This window comes from Saccostrea cucullata, unplaced genomic scaffold, assembly GCF_032062105.1.
Source record: "Saccostrea cucullata isolate Sc308-1 unplaced genomic scaffold, CSIRO_AGI_Scuc_v1 ctg6480, whole genome shotgun sequence".
Lineage (NCBI taxonomy): Eukaryota > Metazoa > Mollusca > Bivalvia > Ostreida > Ostreidae > Saccostrea > Saccostrea cuccullata.
Genome location: NW_026929662.1, coordinates 3637 through 23770, shown reverse-complemented (window position 1 = coordinate 23770; position 20134 = coordinate 3637). Strand labels below are relative to the sequence as shown.

General features: G+C 32.4%; 1 protein-coding gene across 1 annotated transcript; it reads left to right on the top strand.

The window, feature by feature from the left end:
- The first annotated feature begins 7230 nt into the window (after window positions 1-7230).
- Window positions 7231-11308, top strand: LOC134281636 (uncharacterized). The gene is made up of 2 exons (XM_062764068.1): window positions 7231-7416; window positions 10494-11308. Exons 1-2 carry the CDS (start codon window positions 7306-7308, stop codon window positions 11172-11174), a joined length of 792 nt encoding a protein of 263 aa, XP_062620052.1. The 5' UTR covers window positions 7231-7305; the 3' UTR covers window positions 11175-11308.
- Window positions 11309-20134: the final 8826 nt, after the last annotated feature.

Sequence of the window (20134 nt, the reverse complement as noted above, 5' to 3'; positions counted from 1 at the left end):
TAATGCTTTTATTTAAGTCCAAATGCATGTATCTGTCTTTTTAATACTATATGCACCAGTATTGAACGGCATGTATATGATAAATAAATTCCAATTGTGTAAAATGATAGATAAGTATAAGAAAGGAGGTCACTGGCCATCCCGTAAAGGGGGGGTAAACCTACCTTTTCTAGAAAATATACACTCTGTATCTTTAGAAAGAGAGAGAGAGAGAGAAAAAAAAAACTATATACCAGTTGTTCGTTTCAAATAGTATACTTTTAATGTACACTTTATAGAAATCTTATTTTATTTAGTGAAAAATACATGCATTGTTTCCAGTAAATTTTTTTATAAAACAAGTTTTCCTATTGATTTGAAAAATATATTTAAACATTGTCAAACAGTATGCTGTGAAAGTTTAAGTTATGAATCTGTACAGATTATTTTTATCAGTTATAAGCATTGCCACTTAATATTTTACCTCATGTTATGTTAACATCAGAAAAGTTTTTTTACCTTGTACTAGAAATTCATATCAAAAAGTTCATTGTTTTTAAAGATTGTTACATGATTCACTCCTATCTATTCATTGTAAGATCAATTGTTTTAAACAATCATAAATTATTCATGCACCTAAATGTATTAAAAAAAACAAACAATTTCTTAATAATAATAAACTTAATTAATTTACTGTTTTGTAAGCGTTCAGAAATATGAGACATTAATTTAATTTTATACAAGTGTATATTTTTATTTTTATTTGCCATTTTTTCAAAATACATTTCTGTCTTCTTTATAGTCACTGTTCATAACCTTTCTATTTTCAAAGTTTCGAAGAAAGGTTTTGAAAAGCAGTGCAGCTTACAATTTAGTTTTAACCTTATGAAAATTTTCATACATGTAGTTTAAATATGTCCATATATATTTGAATCAGAATGACTTGCATGGTTAAGTCATTGTTCATAACTTCTTCAATTTTCAATGTTTCTGGGAAATGTTATGAAAAAACAGTGCACTTTATTTTGAATGTGAATTTTAAAACATGTAGTTTAAATGTCGTGTAAATGAATGATGCATTTATCTATGCATTTTAACACAAAGTGATACATTATCATATGTATGTATGTGTGTTGTCAATCTTAGTTATGAATGTTAATATTTTTATTGTTGCTTAATAAAATTGCTTTGAAATCTATGTCTTATGTTTAATATATTGAAGGTTATGAGAAATCATCATGACAGTACCATTATGTGAACAAAATGTATATTATGACATCAATGCTAATGACTTATGTAATATAATATTGAAGCAAAAATTTAAAGTCATATTTACAATTTCTTTAGTGATCAATTTGTTGACTGTTGAACCAGCTTCCTATAAACACCTGGTAATGCACTAGTGTTATCAACTCACTGAGAATTTAATGCTGAATTGCAGAAAACTGTTTAGACAATGAGACGAACAAATGCACATAACCTTTGCTCAATTATAATGCAAGTATTTAAAAAAAAATATGTACATTAATGTCACTTATCCAAGTGCATATATGTCATGTCAGTTTACCATGTTGCTCATGTTTACCATGAGCGATATGGGCCATGGGCCTCTTTCTTACAAATATGTTTAAATTTGACTTATGGAGCTGCATATACAATGCGTTTAAAGTCATATCTAGAATTTCAATTGCTAATTGATCAATCCAGTCTTCAATAAATACCTAATAATGTGTTATCAGCACATCTAAATAACGGATGGATTCACACTAATTCAAAATGCTTAAGTGCATAAAGATTACTTCTGTTTAGACAATGAAATGAACAGATGCAAGATGGTCTTTGCTAAGTTATTTTTTTATTTTTTTAATTTTTTTTTTACAAAAATGTTAAATTTGGGTTATAGCGCTGTATATACATAACCATCATTTTTCAGGTCAGCAATGTGCCCTATGGCTCTCTTGAAAAACCTTTCTCTTCATTGATTTAAATAAGCCCGCGGAACATTCACTGGCAAAATTGGAAATATACAGCTTAAGTCATTTCTATCTGTTACAATCAAATCATTTAGAGATAGACAATGAAATGGGCGGGTACAATTCTACGCGGACGTTTGGAAAACATGGGATTGAAACTGCAGATAGAAATTCATTTTCAATCCACCTCGCCTACGCTAGAAGGCACATTATTACTGATTGATCCAGGAGACAAATAATTTCAATTTTGGCACAGTTTGAATTTTTTTGTTCAGTGTTTTAAATGAATAAATATCTAAGGGACAAATATTTCATTTTTGTTTGGTAAATATACATGTATGTATATCTGTGTGCGTGGGGGGGGGGGGGTTTAAATAAAGTTGTCCAACAGTGTTTAGTGAAAATAAGTATTAAACTCATGCACTCTTATAATCCTAGAAATTAAATATATTGTCATGTTAAGCCATGACCTGACTCGACAATTTTTACACCCCCCCCCCCCCACCACCCCCATTCTAGAACCAAATATCTCCTGAAAAATAATTGTCTTGTATGATCTTTGGCGTTCTTAAAATTACAAGCTAAAACTCATATTAATGTGAACTTCAAACAATATGTATTTGAGAGTTGAAATATAGTTGATTTTTGGATCATACACTCTTTGCTTTGAAAACAGCTCAGGTGGATTGAAAATGGGTTTCAATATTGATTAACAAAAGCGTTTCTATTTCCAAAATTTCCTATTTTAAAAATATAATTATATTAATGAATGAACATATTACACACAATTTGAATTTTAAAAACTAAAGTCTACATGTAAAGTTTATTCAAATCCTTGGGTTTTAATTGTATTGATTAAGATTTAATGAATCCAACATGACATATTACTAAAGCTTGCCAGAATATTCCAATGATAATAGAATAAAATTGCATTTGGCCTAAGCCCTGCAAAACTAAACCTAGCTCCTCTAGCGAACAGGACACGTCTAAACCACTGTTGGTCAAACTAACATTATGAAAAACTCTCTCTCTCTCTTTCTCTCTCTCTCTCTGTGAGTGTGTGTGCAAAAATACTACCCCCAGACCCCTTATTTAACATATACCATGCTAAAAGTTTTGAAGATTAAGTTTGCAGTTTTCAGAATGTTGAATAACATTTAAGTATTTAGGATCTATCTATCATCTTGAAACAATTTCTGTTCTTAAGAAGAAAAACAAGGAAGATCAGATCCGCGCATGTCATGCTAAAGAGAATGCGACTATTTCGTTGGTTGATGATGGTGTAATTTATTCCTACGCTGAACGAACGAAAATCCAAATAGTTCCATAAGAGTTATTTGAAAAACTAAACACACAATGTTAAATTCTGTCAAATGCTTATGTTTCATAAAGTAGGGACTACTTAATATTTTTTTTTAATCGGATTAATGTATGAATTTCATAAAAGCAACTCAACTTAGAATTACGGAGAAAATCTTCCGATCAGTAAATTGACATTTGGCGGGAAAAATGGCGTCGGAAGGACAAAATTTCATGGCGAAAAGACAAAAAATTGCAGAAGACACAGTTTGTGGATATATTCACGATGTGTCTCCTATAAAGACGAGCGCCAGGAATGCAAAGTATTTTGATGGAAAAATACAAATAGACAGCGACGTATACCAGAAGATCGTCTGTTTCGATCCCTCGAAACATAGCCATTTTGTCGAGGCCGAACATGGAAAGTCCCCCATCAAAATCACTGCAATCAAAGAAGTTATCAACAGAGAGAACAACAAAAACACGGACGTGTTGGTGAATGCCAGGTAAGCGGTAAACACTGCATGTTCTTAGAACATGCAAGTAGTGAAATTTGTAGCATTTTGAATATTGGCAACCATCCATTTTTTTTCCAACGAAGAGCTTCGTTTGCAAAAGGATGTCCTAGTTATAACTGTGATTAGGGTTAGTCTCGCTGGGACTAGGCTATAGGTGGAAAAAATATGAACTGTTTGCAAAAGGATGTCACAGATCTCGTCATGTATATCATGTATATATATGTATAATTTTATTGAAATCCACTTGCTAGAACATTTGTATACTCCAACTGAAAACTTTGAATTCATCTTTAAACATAATTCATCTTAAAACATTTAACAAAAAATCTCTCCTGAAAATGTTTCTCTTTTTGTGCAATCTAAATTGTGCTATGTGTAACAGTTTAATCAGGTCCAGCACAATCTCTTGATTAAGCTATATAGCTTTAAAAAGCTATATAGCTTTATTAAGCTATTCAGAATAGCTTGATAAAGCTATTTATATGCAGTTTTTCACAAAAACGTTTTTTGAAAGAAATAAACAAAAAGTCGCAAGTATTTGACTATTCATATATGTATTATGGACTACCAAAAATACAACCTAAATCATAGAAAATTCTTACATTGCTGCTGTTGAATACTTTAAGCAAAATAAGAATTTCCATTGTTTGAGTAACTGAATGTGCAGTGAGGCATGGGTAAGTATGATTGCTTCTCATTGTGCTGAACTGTTACTAATCAATTATCCTGTTGGCCATAACTGGCCTCCTTTATAATTTCATTCAAGAAATAACTGTGTTGTCACTCATCAATAGCCCCAAAACTTTTAAATTTTTGAGTACAAAGTCTCTCAATGAGACGCAATTTGGTGAGTAATTTTTACATGCATTGTATTCAGAAGAAAACAAAGTTTAATATTTCCACTGCACCTAGGTGCGACTTTTTGCACATGTTGAAAAAATAACACATTTGAGAAAAAAGTCTGCGAAAATAGCTTAATCAAGCTATTCTGAATAGCTTAATAAAGCTATATAGCTAAATTAAGCTATATAGCTTAATCAAGACATTGTGCCGGACCTGTTAATATGTGATCAAATTGCTAGTTCAACAAAGAAAAAAACTTTTGGATAACAAGATAATTCTATCAATTCATCAATATTTGAGTCAATCAAACTTGGCCATCTGATAAAACTTAACAATAGAAATGCATCTTTTTGCCAAATTGTGTTCTAAAGCTGCTACGTTTTTACAGTATAAGCCATATAGATCGTTTTTATTAATTTAAACAAGCATTCTGAGAGTATTGCATAAGCAATACATGTCCCCTACCGGGTTCCCCCTTTTTCTCAGGATGTCATCTTATAACATGCAAAAGTTATGTTCAAGGTAAAGCTGCATGATTTTTATTTTATGAATGCATTAAACCTATTAAAATAATCCACATTAAAACGAAAATTCAACTCACTTTTCCAACGTCTTCTTCTCACTTCATATTTATGTTGACATTCGCAAGTTAACGCAACACAAACTCGATCTTAATTAAACAATGTGAAAAATTCAAAATGCAATAATTCTGTCAAAAATCAATGAAGGTATGCAAAATTCAAACTTGATCTGTAACTCATCAAGATAAACTGGCATTAGTGATGGGAATCGGTAAGAATTTTTTAATCAATGATTGGGCTACTCTAACAAACTAATTATCGATTATAATCGGACATGTAAAAATAACATGATTTTAAACAAGTAAATCGTAAGAATGGGTAAATGACAACTTTCTGTGGTGATCCCGCTGGTCCTTTGTTCATTTTATAGAACCAAAAGTACGCCCCTGCCCAGAAACATGCTTTGTTATACGGTTTGAAATACAAGAGTTTATTTATCTGCACCTTTAAGTTACACAAATAAGTCAAAAACAATACTGTGGTTTGAAAATTAGGGTTAGAAACTATTATGCTTGTATAATAAATAATAAACTGATTAATCAGAATTTTTAAAATGCAATCGATTGCTTAGATTATGTCAGTAATCGACTGATTTTTGATAATAATCGATGATTGGAACACCACTAACTGGCATACCAAATTTCAGCTCAATATTTACAAGCGTTTTGGAAAAAATGCGGAAAACCCTGAAAAATTGAAAAGGCCGTAATTCCGTAAAAAATCATTGAATCACAACGATATTCAAACTTGATCTGTAAGTCATAATGATACAGACACTTACCAAAATTCAGCACAATATCTGCCAGCGTTTAGAAAAAAAGTGCGGAAAACCAAGTTGGACAGACAGGAACGGATGCAGAGGAAACCTATAGTCCCCTCCAATTTCACCGGTAGGGGACTAAAAAAAATTGTGGACATAATATTTTTATAAATATTAAAAGTCTTAGGCATAATTTTTATTTGACTATTAGTCTGCCTTTCATAAAACAGAAATGTCTTCTGAAACAACTAAATAAGGCTATACATGACATTTATTAAAGCTATTTCTAGCAGTGCCCGAGCAAGGGGGAGATAACTTTCCAGATTTCCTCAGCTTCGTTTTGATTCTGTATCAGAAAAGAGCTTGAAAAGTACAGCTTAATAAACTACTTTTTCTCGTATTTTCAAGCGTTTTGATGACCTTTCTATGAAGTTTGAGATGCCCCCTAGTATTTCGGATCATTCACATCCAGTATGGCAACCAACAGGTGTATTGAAAATATGTAAACAATGTGAATTGAATGTCTGACGGTCTGTTTACTTTATTGTCAAGGTGATACAATGTAATGTTTTTATTTTTGAACGATACTTAAGCAGTAGTAGTAGTAGGATTTATTTGGTATCATGTCATCATACAAAAAACAAGTACACATAATTAGTCCCCTACCAGTGAAACCGGGGTGGGGGGGGGGGTATAGGTTTCCTCTGCGTCTGTCTGTCCCCGTCAGTCTGTCCCACTTGGTTTTCCACACTTTTTTTCTAAACGCTTGCAGATATTGAGCTGAATTTTGGTATGTGAGTGTATCTTAATAAGTTACAATCAAGTTTGAATTTTGCTTCGCTTTATTGATTTTTGACAGAATTATGGCATTTTGAATATTTTTCATAATCGCTTAATTGAGATCGGGTTCGAACTGCGTTAACTTCCAATTGTCGACAAAAATTTGAAGCGAGGAAAGGACGGTGGATAAATGAGTTGAATTTTCGTCTTAATGTGGATTATTTTATTACTTTTAAGACAATTACAACTTGAAAATCTTTCAGTTTTACCTTGGACATGACTTTTGCATATTATAAAATGACATCCTGAAGAAAAAGGGGACATGTATTGCTTATGCAATACTCTCAGAATGCTTGTTATACATGATCTTACAAAGATGAAAACTGATAATCAAGATTTTATAGATAAATAATTTAAGATGACTAGGAAGATACCAGGATAACAGGTTATATTTGAAAATTGTTTTGATCTAGCATTCCTGATTTATCTGCTTTTAATTTGCTAATGTACACTTTCCATTCATTTTCCTCGGAAAGGTGGATAACTGTAAGAATTCTTTTTCTAGATCTAGGATGGAGGTAGCTAAGAATTTGACATTCATGTTTCATCCCTTGGAAACAAATGATGAGAAAGAACCCAAGAAAATTCAAGAAATAATACAAAACATACCGGAGAGAAACACTGTAAGTAAATTTGATTTTTATACCCGCAAAGTTTTTTGGGGGGAAGGAGGGTTGCTATATTGGAATCACCATATCCATCCGTCTGTCTGTCTGTAGATGCAAATTTTGTCCAGAGTCTGTCTGAGGAATTTAATTTGTGAAATTTTTGCACAGTGGTTTGTAACCATTTGAAGTTGTGTGCCTGTTTTTTTTATTCTGATCAGATAATTTTTAATGATTTTACCCAAGATTAACTTCATTTTTTTTCATTTCTTTTGTGGGCTCTATCTTGGAAACTACTTAATGGTTCAGTCTTAAACTCTGTATGGATGTAGACCACTATAACATAATAAATATCTGAAAGTTTTACTGTGTTCAGTTTGAAAATAAGATTTTTATTGCAGTAAATATTTTTTATGCCTGAACTTCATATCTAAGGAAGATAACTCTAACAGGAATTGAAATCAGTTTTAAAACTATCATATTGTAGATTATCTTCATTTCCTTTTTGGAGTGATCAGTGTATTTTATAGAATGATATACATGTATAAATGATATTTTAATAAAAATCTTTTTGCAAAAATATGCTTTAGTTAACTCTAAGATGCAAGAAGTTTTATTCATGCAAATTTGTAGAATAATTAAGGACATGAAACAAAAGAGAGGATGAATAAAGTTGGCCCAAGGGAGGCATTAATTCAACATTGGCTTAGAGTAAAGATTTCTTTCATTTACTCTGTCAGATATTAAATAAGGGGATAATACATTTAATTTATGACATCTGAAGACGGAACGTTTTATGTTCTGGCCTCGTGTCCGTCTGTCTGTTAGCTTTTTTCGTTTCAGGCTCATAACTTTAATACTATTAGGCGTAGGATTATCAAACTTTGTCATCTGATGCATCTTGGGTAGAAAGTGTCTCGCACACAAAAAGTAGGTCACTCTGACCTTTAATTAAGAAGTTACAGCCAAATTTACAAAAATCCTTTCTGGCCCATAACTAGAAAACTATGAAACTTGCAATCATCAAACTTGGCCACTTTATGCATCTTAGGTAGAAGGTTTGTCGGAACCTATTTCAAGGTCACTGTGACCTTTAATTTAAGGGAAATTTTTTTTTTAAAACGTGTCATTTTACTATTCATTTACACATCCCAAAAAATGTAATAGTATTGCACTGCCCTTATTAAAAAGTGATTAATCAAGAAAATATTTATTTTTTGAAGCATATACTTAATGAAAGAAATCTATTACAAAAATAATGTACGTTAGAAAAATCCTACCTCTCCCATGAGTGTAATTATCAAGCACTGGCCAATATGTTGAAAAAAAAAAATTATGGTAGAAGACCAGTGCAGACCCATTCATCTCTTAAAAGTATTGAATCAAGCATCCAGTAGGCCTTTCAACTGCCGCTAGGGGTCGGTGTTATGAACGATAACTCACTGCTAAATCTTGTTTAGAGCAGGCTCGGGGTATCTAACTGTTTACACTCAAGGCAGTTTTTAGCATTTCCCAAGTGTTTCTTTGCTCTCAGTAGAATCCAGTGGTTTTAAAATTTAGCACCAATGTTAAACTTATTTACTGTATAGTTGCGGACACCGGTTTACTGCATATTATTAAAATTTTTAATTAAAATAAAAAGTGATATCTACCCTCCTTCTCAGTTCTAACCTAATTAAGTTTTTATACTCGGTCGTTCCCCTTCGTGCTTAGTAACACAAATAAGATGATCAGTTGTTGCATTTACTTGTAAATATATATATATTTACACAGGAAGCGAAAAAGCGCGAACACAAAAAACATGACATTAAATTTTCTTCTTCATAATAATCGTCAAAGAAAGTTATAACTATTGAATATAGTCTGTTCCCCATTCATTTGACCCTGTTATTTCAGGTAGAGTGAAAGCATTCTCTTTCTTTTGGTCAAAACTTTTTGTGTACATAACAATGTAAGGAACCCTTTTGTTTACCAATGCTGAAGCAGCCTATATGTCATTCCTATAAATAACCCATAAATCGGCATTAAGTTGGTCATTTTTCACACCTGAGTTACCTGTCCTTAAACACAACATCACAAAAGTCAATTATAAATGATTAAACTTTTTAAAGATGTAATTGAAAGTATGCATAAGTTATTATCTTTTTTGATAATTTCATGAACCTATAAATCAATCCTTACAATGTTTTTTACCATATGTGCAACTTGAAAAATTAGTTGAAAGGCCTACATCCAGTTAAAGATTAATTAATGAGTGGATGGGTAAGACATCTCTTCTCCTTAGGCGTAACTTTCTGAAAATTCCGTCTCCACCTCAAGTACGCCCAGAATTTGCCAATTCCTGCTCAATTCCACCCAAATTGCAGGGGTCTTTTTCCTTGTGTTGCTACTCTCCCTACAGTTTTGGTCTAATTTCAATATAACTTAGCAGACAAGTAGACTACACTAAGATACATAATTCTGTGCATCAGTTTTTTATTTCGATGAAGGGTGTTGCCGTTGTTATTAAAAATAGAAATTTCTGTAAAATTCTTTCAAAATGCTACTCCTCCTACAGTTTTGGTCCGATTTCAATATAACTTGGCACAAGTAGGCTACACTAAGGTACATAATTCTGTAAATCAGTTTTTCAGTTCAATGAATGGTGTTGCCATGGTTACTAAAAATAGAAATTTCTGTTAAATACTCTCAAAATGCTACTCCAAAATACAGTTTAAGTCTGATTATAATGCAGTGTCACAGTGGCATGCAAGTAGACTTCACTATAAACATAGAGACTTAATCAAGGATCATTATTCTAATTATTGCTGTTGAAAAGTTTCAATTTCCAACTGCTTAAGTACTTTTCTCTTCCTTTGCTATAAGTGCAAACCAGTAGAGCTTCAGTCTCGACAGTAACTTCTGGTTTACTTGGGTGGTAAACCAAAAGAAAATTCCCAAATAATCATATTTCAATGCTATTTTTCTTTATTGAATCAATGGGTACCGGTACCATTCCCAAGAGGATGGGAAAAAACTTGTCTTTATATTCTTGATATATAACATGTTCCTCTATTTATATAATTATCTCGATCAAAATTCATTCTTTTACATAGGTTTCAGTTCTTGCCAAAGTCATTGCAGTCAAGCAAGAAAGTGTTCAGGAAGTAAGGAAGGTTCTACTAAAGAAAAAGGAAATAACAATAGCTGATGAAACATCAATGATCTCCCTCACACTGTGGGATACTCTGGTAGATGATCCAAATATCAGCCTCAATGCAGTCATCTTCTTTCGAAATATTTCTACAAGGCTATTCTCCAATGTGAAATCCCTGACCACAACCAAAGATACAACATACGAGTTAACTGAAAATCAAACGGCTTTCCAGGGAGTAGATGAAAACACATACATCACAGAATCCAAAACTGCAACTGTTGAAGGAGAAGTTGTCAACATTCTGATCAAAAAAACCAACCACTGCTTATCCTGCAATAGGAAAATGCTCGAAACTGAAACTAAATCACAGTTCATCAAATGTGCTGGGTGTAACATGAAGTTTAAAGTTTCTGCTATGGACACTACCCTCACATCTACTTTCCAAATCAAAACAAATGAAAATACCATCAAACTAAATGCGTACAATGCAACTCTGATGCATTTCCTAATCTCAGTCCAGAAAGAACATCTCAAAAATGACCCAGATGAACTGGAAAACTTTCTGCTGCTCTTGCCAAGGGTCAAAGTTGAATATGCCAAAGGGGAAAATGTTGTCTCGAAAATAAGTGTTTTGACCTAGCTCAAACACCATACAAACATTGATTTGCAGAAGAGTTGTTTAAAATGTAGTTTTTTTTTGTAGATCATGTTAAGCCATTTTAAAGAATATTTTTGTTTGATATACTCCATATCCCACATTTTTCAAAGTAAGTAGGTGTAAGTTTTTTTTTTTTTTTTTTTTTTTTTTTTTTTGCTTTAAACACACAATTGAACTACTAGTAATTAATAGATAACATAAAATTCACAGACAGAGAAATTTATAAATGCTATTACTGCACACAATGGATAACTATAAAGTTTTAATATTTATTGTTGAAAAGTTAAAATCCAAATGCATCCTAGACAAAATTTCATTAGATACCATAGCACTAAAATTTAAATTTAATCAATCCTATTTCCAAGGAAGCAAAAAATTAATGATACAGTATGGCAATTTTGATAAACTGGTTGGAGTATATCAAATTGATCATTTTTTTTTTATTATTGGCTTTAGTCTTGCATGTATGGACATGTCAAATAACTTGTCCACTTTCTAGTTTGAAACAACTTCTTCTCTGTGTCCTTTTTCGTAATCATTTATCTTGTTTAATGACAAAACCATCTTGAATTATGCTTTCAAGAATGTGCTGTTGAAGGTAACTGATATATTGTTAATGTAGTTGTGTATGACTGCATACAAGTGTTATTTTAGTGTTTTTGACATTTGAACAACATGTCTACGTAGAAGTTTCTTTTTTCCCCTTGTTTTTCAAATTTATTTTTCACAAAAATGATAAAAGTTGATGTTTTTTTTGTGATTTTATTTAGAACATTGGCTTTTAATACACATGTATGCTTTACTAGTTTGTATTTCAAAACTGTAAATTTGATACCCAACATAGTGCCATCTTTAAAAAAAAAAAAAGAAATAAACATGACGTATAAGAATAAGCATGCAGTAACATGTGATAAAACTAACTACCATGTAAAGAAAAAAAAAAATACATGATTTTTTTAGTTGCCATTTAGTTTGTTTGTAGTAATTACTTGATTTTGTTTCATTGACCTGTCAGGCAGCTTGTACTTTTGTTCTTTTTTATACAAAAAAAAAAATCACAAGTTCAATTGAAGGATGACTACAAGAAGGAAAAGAGAAGTGCCACTGAATCACCAAATCCCACCCCCGCCTCTTTTTTTTTTTTACAGAAGGAAATCTGAAAAATAACCATAATCTGCTTCACCGACCCAATTAAAATCCCCCCTTTGCCCCATCAGACATCTGTTACTATTGATATCTTCTTTTAATATTTACTACGCAAATTTTCCTAGTCATTAAGTTAATTTATGCATTGTTTTAGGTCCGCACTATTCAAAAGTCTTTCATCTTGTTTTCAGCTAACATGTCATGCAACATATTTCACTTTTTATCAGAATGTGCATTTGGATTTTTTTTTTGCTTTTTAGTGCTTGAAACTGGCAAAATAGAACAAACTTCTTAATATTAGTTCAACATTTATGTTTAAAAAGTTGAAAATTTCTTAATATTTAATTACAAACAATTGAAAAACATTAATTTCTTGTTCCTTCCTAAAATTGTACAAAATGAGATTTTGACTTCACTGTTTAGATTTGTAGCCTGTATCATATATATACAATTTAAGAGGAAACTTCAACATAACTTGCAATGGTTTTATGGTTGAAAATCTGGTGAAAATATTTGTAAACTAAATATTGGTGTTGTTTATGATGACTTTATCATTGTTTATGAAAACATGTTTTTACAATTGAGGATAACTATATTGTTGACTTCTTCTGTGCATCCAATAAAGCTAGTGATATAATATCATTGTTTTTCCTTTAAAGCTAACCTGAACCAAAGGTTCAACGGAGCTTTTCTTATCAAATTTACTGTTCCGGCCGTCTGTAGACGTTTCACATTTTTGACTTCTAGAAAACCACTGGGCCAATTTCAACCTAACTTAGCACAAAGAATCCTTAAGTGAAGGAAATTCTAAATTGTAGGGCTGGGCAATAATATCGATATTTCGATATATTGCAATACAATGACAAAAAATATCGTAAAGAAATGTGATTTTGTAATATCAATATATTGGCAATATTCTTAGATTAAGGAATTTGTCATTAAATATAAAAATAGACTGATGAACGTTTGTTATTAAGCCAAACAGTAGTTCAGGCTCCGGGATCATGAAGCATCTTAAGCTTAAGTCAACAAATGCCTTAGATGCTAAAATTTTTTAAGAGGTCTTGCAACCAAAAATGAAAATGCTTTCCAATTTTGTATCATCAGCCTGCTGTTGCATGGAAATTATGAGTTTATCATCAGCCTGCTGTTGCATGGAAATTATGAGTTTACTTTAACAAGTTTTAAAGATTTTATAGATAATTGAAATTTTGACTTAAGTCTAAGTCTGTTTCATGATCCCGGGGCCAGAAGTTGTTTTGTGGGAACATTTCAAAGCATAACTTAAATCAACAAGATGTTTTTTCGTGTTGGTTACTTATAATAGTTATGAACATTCTGCTTGTAAATATAGTAGGAAAATGCTATTTTTATAACATTGAAAATATTGCAATACATATCGCAATACAGTTTAAAATATCGCAATACGAAATCTCGGGCCAATACCGAGCCCTACTAAATTGTTTGCTCACCTGAAACAAAAGTTCAAATAAGCTTTTCTGATCACATTTGGTCCATCTGTCCGTCAGTCTGTTAACTTTTCACATTTGCGACTTCTCAAGAACCACTGGGCCAATTTCAACCAAACTTGGCATAAAGCATCCTTAGGTAACGGGAATTCTAAATTGTACAAATGAAGGACCAAGCCCTTTTTTAGGGGGAGACAGACTATTTTACTTATTTTTTAAAAATACTCTTAAGAACCACATGACCAGAAAAGTAGAAACTTACATAAAAGCATCCTTGTGAAGTGTACCCATGTACATTCTAAATTGTTAAAATCATGACTCCCAGGGGTAAGAAAAAAATTAACTTGACATAAGAATATATAGTAATTTAAAAAAAAAATCTCATTAAGAACCATTTACCGGTAGCACGGAAAGATGAAACTAATGTGGAAATATCCTCAGGGTTGTTAAAATCATGAGACCCCCGGGGGTAGGAGGGGGGGGGGGACAAAATTTTACATCGTAATATATAGGAAAATTAAAAAAATCTTTTTAAAAACTATTTAGCCTGGAAAACTGAAACTTATGTGAAAGCATCCTTTGTTAGTGTAGATTCTAAATTGTTAAAAATCATGACCCCCAGGGGTAGATGAAGCCTCGATGGGAAAACGAAATTTTACATAGTAATATATAGGAAAATTTTTAAAAATCATCTTAAGAACCATCTAACCTGGGAAGTTGAACTATCTGGAAGCATCCTTAGATAGCGTAGATTTTAAATTGTTAAAATCATGACCCCCTACGGGTAGGGGGGGGGGTGTCAAAATTTTACATTAAATATATAGTAAAAATTTTTTAAAATCTTCTCCTTAAAAACCATTTGGCATGGAAAACTGAAACTTATTTTGAAGCATCCTTAGATAGTGTAGATTTTAAATTGTTAAAATCATGACCCCTGGTTGAAGGGTACGGAAATGGGGTGCAGGTCTCAAAATTTTACATATAGTAATGAATTAATTAGCAATTCTTTAAAAAGCTTCTTTACAAGAATAGAAATATGCAAAGAAAATTGAAACTTATGTGGAAGAATCATCACTTGGTCTACAATATTAATTGTTAAAATCATGACCCCTTGTAGGGTGGGGACGCAATGGAAAAACAAAAGTTTTGCGTAGTAATTTACATGGAAAATCTTTCAACATCTTTTAAAAACAATTTAGCCAGGAAAGTTTAATATTTGTGCAATACTAAAAACATTAAAAATGTGTTTCAAACATTTCACATAACTTCAATTTGCCACTGTTGCTCAGGTGAGCGATGTGGCCCATGGGCCTCTTGTTTAATAAATGAATTGTCGACATTTGTACATTCATTTTTTCTTCTTTTTTATGCTATCCTAACAGGCTCTTTGCCACTGGACACATAATGGTTACAAATAGGAAAGTAGACTATTTTATTGTTTTTTCATCAACTGCCAGTTTGGGCCAGTGTTATAAATTTTGTAAAGTTGATCAAAACTTATTTTACCAATTCTTTAAAACTCTTAATATATCTTCATTTATTTAAGACGTGTTAGGTGAATGAGTAGACATTGTTCTAAAATATACTTGAAGTTGATACCTTAAATCATAATTCCTATCATAAACCAGAATTCTCTATCGAGACTGTAGCTCTACTGGTTTGTACTTATAACAAAGAATGAGAAAAGAAGCCATTGTCTTTAGACCAAAGATGTAGAAGGAGTAGGATTTTAAAGGAATTTCACAGACATTTCTATTTTTAGTAACAATGGCAACACCATTCATCGAAATCAAAAACCGATGCACTATTTTATTATGTATATTAGTGTAGTCTACTTGTATGCCAAGTAATATTGAAATAAGACCAAAACTGTAGACAAAAGTAGAAATAGTAGCGTTTAAAAGGAATTTGACAGAAAATTCTATTTTTAGTAACCATGGCAACACCGTTCATCAAAATCAAAAAGCAATGTTCTATTTTATGTATCTTAGTGTAGTCTACTTGTGTGCCAAGTTATATTGAAATCAGATTAAAACTGTAGGAGGAGTAGCGTTTTAAAGGAATTTCACAGAAAATTCTATTTTTAGTTACCACAGCAACACCGTTCATCGAAATCAAAAACCGATTCACTATTTTCTGTATCTTAGTGTAGTCTACTTGTGTGCCAAGTTATATTGAAACTAGACCAAAACTGTAGAAGGAGTAGCGTTTTGAAAAATTGTTTACAGACAGACAGACGGACGGACGCCGGACGCATTAGTATCGCATAAGCTCTGACCAGTAGAGCTAAACAGACAGGGAGTAAGGTGATTCTTTTTTCAATTAAGTGTAAAATAATTTTTCTGGCTGCCACAAAGAATACTACATGCATGTATACATGTATATTTGTATATACTTGCTTTACAAAAGTTGATTTTTTTCACGCTATTGGTTCTTTCTTCCTCAAATGGACGTAATTTCTCCCATAGCTTTATCCATTACATAACATCCTGATGCGAAAGCGACCCTTTTCTGAAGAATATTGCTTAGACTGTAAGCTATAACAGAGACCTTAACAATGTGCAGTACAGTTAAGGTGCGCAATGGAAATATCGACTAAATTTTGTATTTAAAAATGTATTCGTAATCGGGATGGCGATTATTTTTAGTACATTATTTATATCGGATAATTGTAATTATGATTAATAACTACATATCGAGGACAATTATATTTTATATTTAGATTAGTCACGTGATGCGGCAGTCACGCGATTTTAGCACATTGACTTGAAGTATAGATGTTACATATAAATATCACTAGTGCAAGGGCATAACCAAGTTAAATTTACAAGTTTAGCATATCAATATTTTCAACACGCATTGTAGTTTCTAAAAAGTGCTGCGATCATGTCTAAATTCTGCAATTTCATTGTTATAATTATACTTGTATGACCGAATGCTATATTTTTTGATGGTCAGCGGCATGAAATATTGATAAAATTAAATTGTTTTTAAGATTTCATCAGGATCGCAGCACTTTTCAGATACCTTAATAGTTCTATAGTTGAAATGTAAAAGATTACTTTGATCCATAGAGTGTATGCCCTTGCACTAGATCGATATATTTAACTAACGACAAAACAACACGCTGTAGTAAGTTTTTATGTAGTTTGATGATTTCTTACTGGTTAAATTAGGAGATAAACTCATTTTGTGGTATTTTAAAGAAATGTTGTATGACGTATATTGTGTATGATGTCATAGTCAAGTTTTCCCGTACAAATTAGGCTCCGCCTCCTTTTTGTAACCTTAACTGTGCTGCGCGCTAATTTAACCAGTAAGAAATGATCAAACTACATAAAAACTTACTACAGCGTGTTGTTTTGTCGTTAGTTAAATCCCACATAACAAGTTATAAACAAGTCACTGATCGCAATACCCTTGTCAATATGACGTCATTTCTTACAACGTGACGTAGTTTGTATGCAGTGAGAGACAGATCAAGTAATATTTTCTCAACAGAATATGCATTCTCTAATTAAATAAAATATTATTTACAGATATTCTATGGGGCAATAACTTGAATTTAATGTCTTCTTCACTATTTTATTAATATATTTTCTGTACATTACGTATTTAATTGACACTGCCGTATATTTGTAAGCAAGTACATCGGAGGGTAATGTGGGGGGTCTTAATAAATCGATCTAGTGCAAGGACATACACTCTATGGATCAAAGTAAGCTTTTATATTTCAACTGTAGAACTATTCAGGTATCTGAAAAGTGCTGCGATGCTAATGAAATCTTAAAAACAATTTAATTATATCAATATTTCATGCCGCTGACCAGCAAAAAATATAGCATTCGGTCATACAAGTATAATTTTAACAATGAAATTGCAGAATTTAGACAGGATCACAGCACTTTTTAGAAACTATAATGCGTGTTGAAAATATTTATATACTACACTTGGAAATTTATCTTGGTTATGCCCTTGCACTAGTGACATTTATATGTAACATCAATACTTCAAGTCAATGTGCTAAAATCGCGTGACTGCCGCATCACGTGACTAGTCTAAATATAAAATATAATCGTCCTCGATATGTAGTTATTAATCATAATTACAATTATCTGATATAAATAATGTACTAAAAATAATCGCCATCCCGATTACGAATACATTTTTAAATACAAAATTTAGTTGATATTTCCATAGCGCACCTTAACTGTGCTGCGATGTCGCCGGCAATAGCTACCAAGGGCAGTTTTAAACATGTTGAAGGAAAAAAAAATACAGACAGATAAAAATACATAATTATCTCACCAGCATGACATTGCGCAGCAAAGTCGTTAGCAGTTAATTTGTCCTCTGAATGGGTGAAACGTTTTGAATGGCACTACTATCGATAAATTCTTACACTAAACCAAGCTATGGTGCTGTTATGAACTTTGCAGATCTACCTTTATTTACCTGCCATGCTATTAAAACAGGAAGTACGAGTTCGTTAATTTGAAATCCCAATCCCGACTCAAATTTGACATCGGAAAAAAAAATTCTGTTTTATTCTTTTTCGTCTGAAAATTCGGAACATGAACGGCGGGTTTGTAAACCGAAAAATAAAAAAAAAAATTGGCTTTAAATATGTAATTAGATTATTGGCATATCATCCTGGAGCAAAAGAAAATATGTTCAAATAATTTATATTCATGATTTCACTATATAATGAATAGACCCCAACCCTAACACTAGAACCCCTCACCCAGGGGCCATGACATTCACAATTATGGAAGAGGCAACGTTATTCAACATAATTTTGTACTTGGCTAGTTTATTTAATACCATGGAGCAGAGAAGAATATTTTCAAAGAATTCATGCATTTTCACTATATAATCTATTTAGCACCACCCTAGCACTAGAACCCCTGACCCAGGGGCCATGACTTTCACAATTATGGTAGAGGCAGTCTTATTCAACATAACTATGTACTTGGTTAGTTTATTCGATGCCCAGAAGCAGAGAAGAAGATTTTCAAAGAATTTATGCATTTTCACTATATAATTTATTTAGCCCGCCCTAGCACTAGAACCCCTGACCCAGGGGCCATGACTTTCACAATTTTGGTAGAGGCAGTCTTATTCACCATAACTATGTACATTGTTAATTTATTCGATACCCAGAAACAGAGATGAAGAAGTTTTTCAAAGAAGTTATGCATTTAAACTATATAATCTATTTAGCCCCGCCCTAGCACTAGAACCCCTGACCCAGGGGCAATGAATTTCACAATTATGGTTGAAGACTCAATGCTGATTACAATCATGCCAATAATTTGTCTGCTTGATGTCCAGGAGTAAAGAAGATTTTTAAAGATGGCATTAATTTTAGTTGATTCGGCCTCACCCCTCAGGCTCCTGGGACCATAAAATTCAACACTTTTGTACCCCTTTACCCATTAATGCTTTGTGCCAAATTTGGTTGAAATTGGTTGAGTGGTTGCAGAGAAGAAGCTGAAAATGTTCAAAATTTTACGCACGGCGCACAACGCACGACGATGGACGAAAACGGATAGCAATAGGTCACTTGAGTTTACTCAGGTGACCTAAAAAACATTTTTTTAAGAACAAAATAGATAATTATTCATATTTAACATTCTTTTTTTGTATAAAAATGTCATTTCTTGAAAAGAATAAACTTTGAATACCTTGAGGAAATGTTTTAAAAGCAAAACATGTTAAAATTATGGTTGAAAATTTGATGAACATCTCTGTCTTCTTCCTGAAAATACATGTAACATTAGATTGATTGTACATTGCTTTACGTCACTTTCGAGATTTTTTCACTCACATGGAGACACCAGGGTTTTTTGCTGAAGAGATTGAAATTTAGACCTACATGTACATGTATACTCGGCACTTAAGGTCATTGAGTAGTGAGGGTTCTTTATCGTGACACGGGACCTACCTTTTTAAGGTCATATCCAAAAGATCCGTGACCTTCACTTCTAGGGCCGAGCGCTTGGCGAAGGAAAAGTCACTTCCAATGTTTACTTCTTAAGTATAACGCGGTACCACTTTCGGTGTGTAGCATTAGAAGTGTTAATTATTATTTAATTATAAAAATAAAGATGTCTCCCGTCAGGTGCTATGTTTGTTTCTTAGGTCCCAGTGTTAGGGGATAAGTCATGACAATAAGGCGCGGGTTTCAATACCACTACAGGACGTGGAGACGGTCCTTCGGATGAGACCGTATAAACCGAGGTCCCGTATCACAGTAAATGCTTGGCACAAAAAAGATCACTTACTGCTCAATCACATTCTTATTTTGAGGAACAACAAATTGTT

Coding starts and splice junctions, on each gene's coding strand:
- LOC134281636 (XM_062764068.1), top strand. CDS start 7,306: ATGGAGGTAGCTAAGAATTTGACATTCATGTTTCATCCCTTGGAAACA. Junction 7,417..10,493: donor ACATACCGGAGAGAAACACT/GTAAGTAAATTT, acceptor TCTTTTACATAG/GTTTCAGTTCTTGCCAAAGT.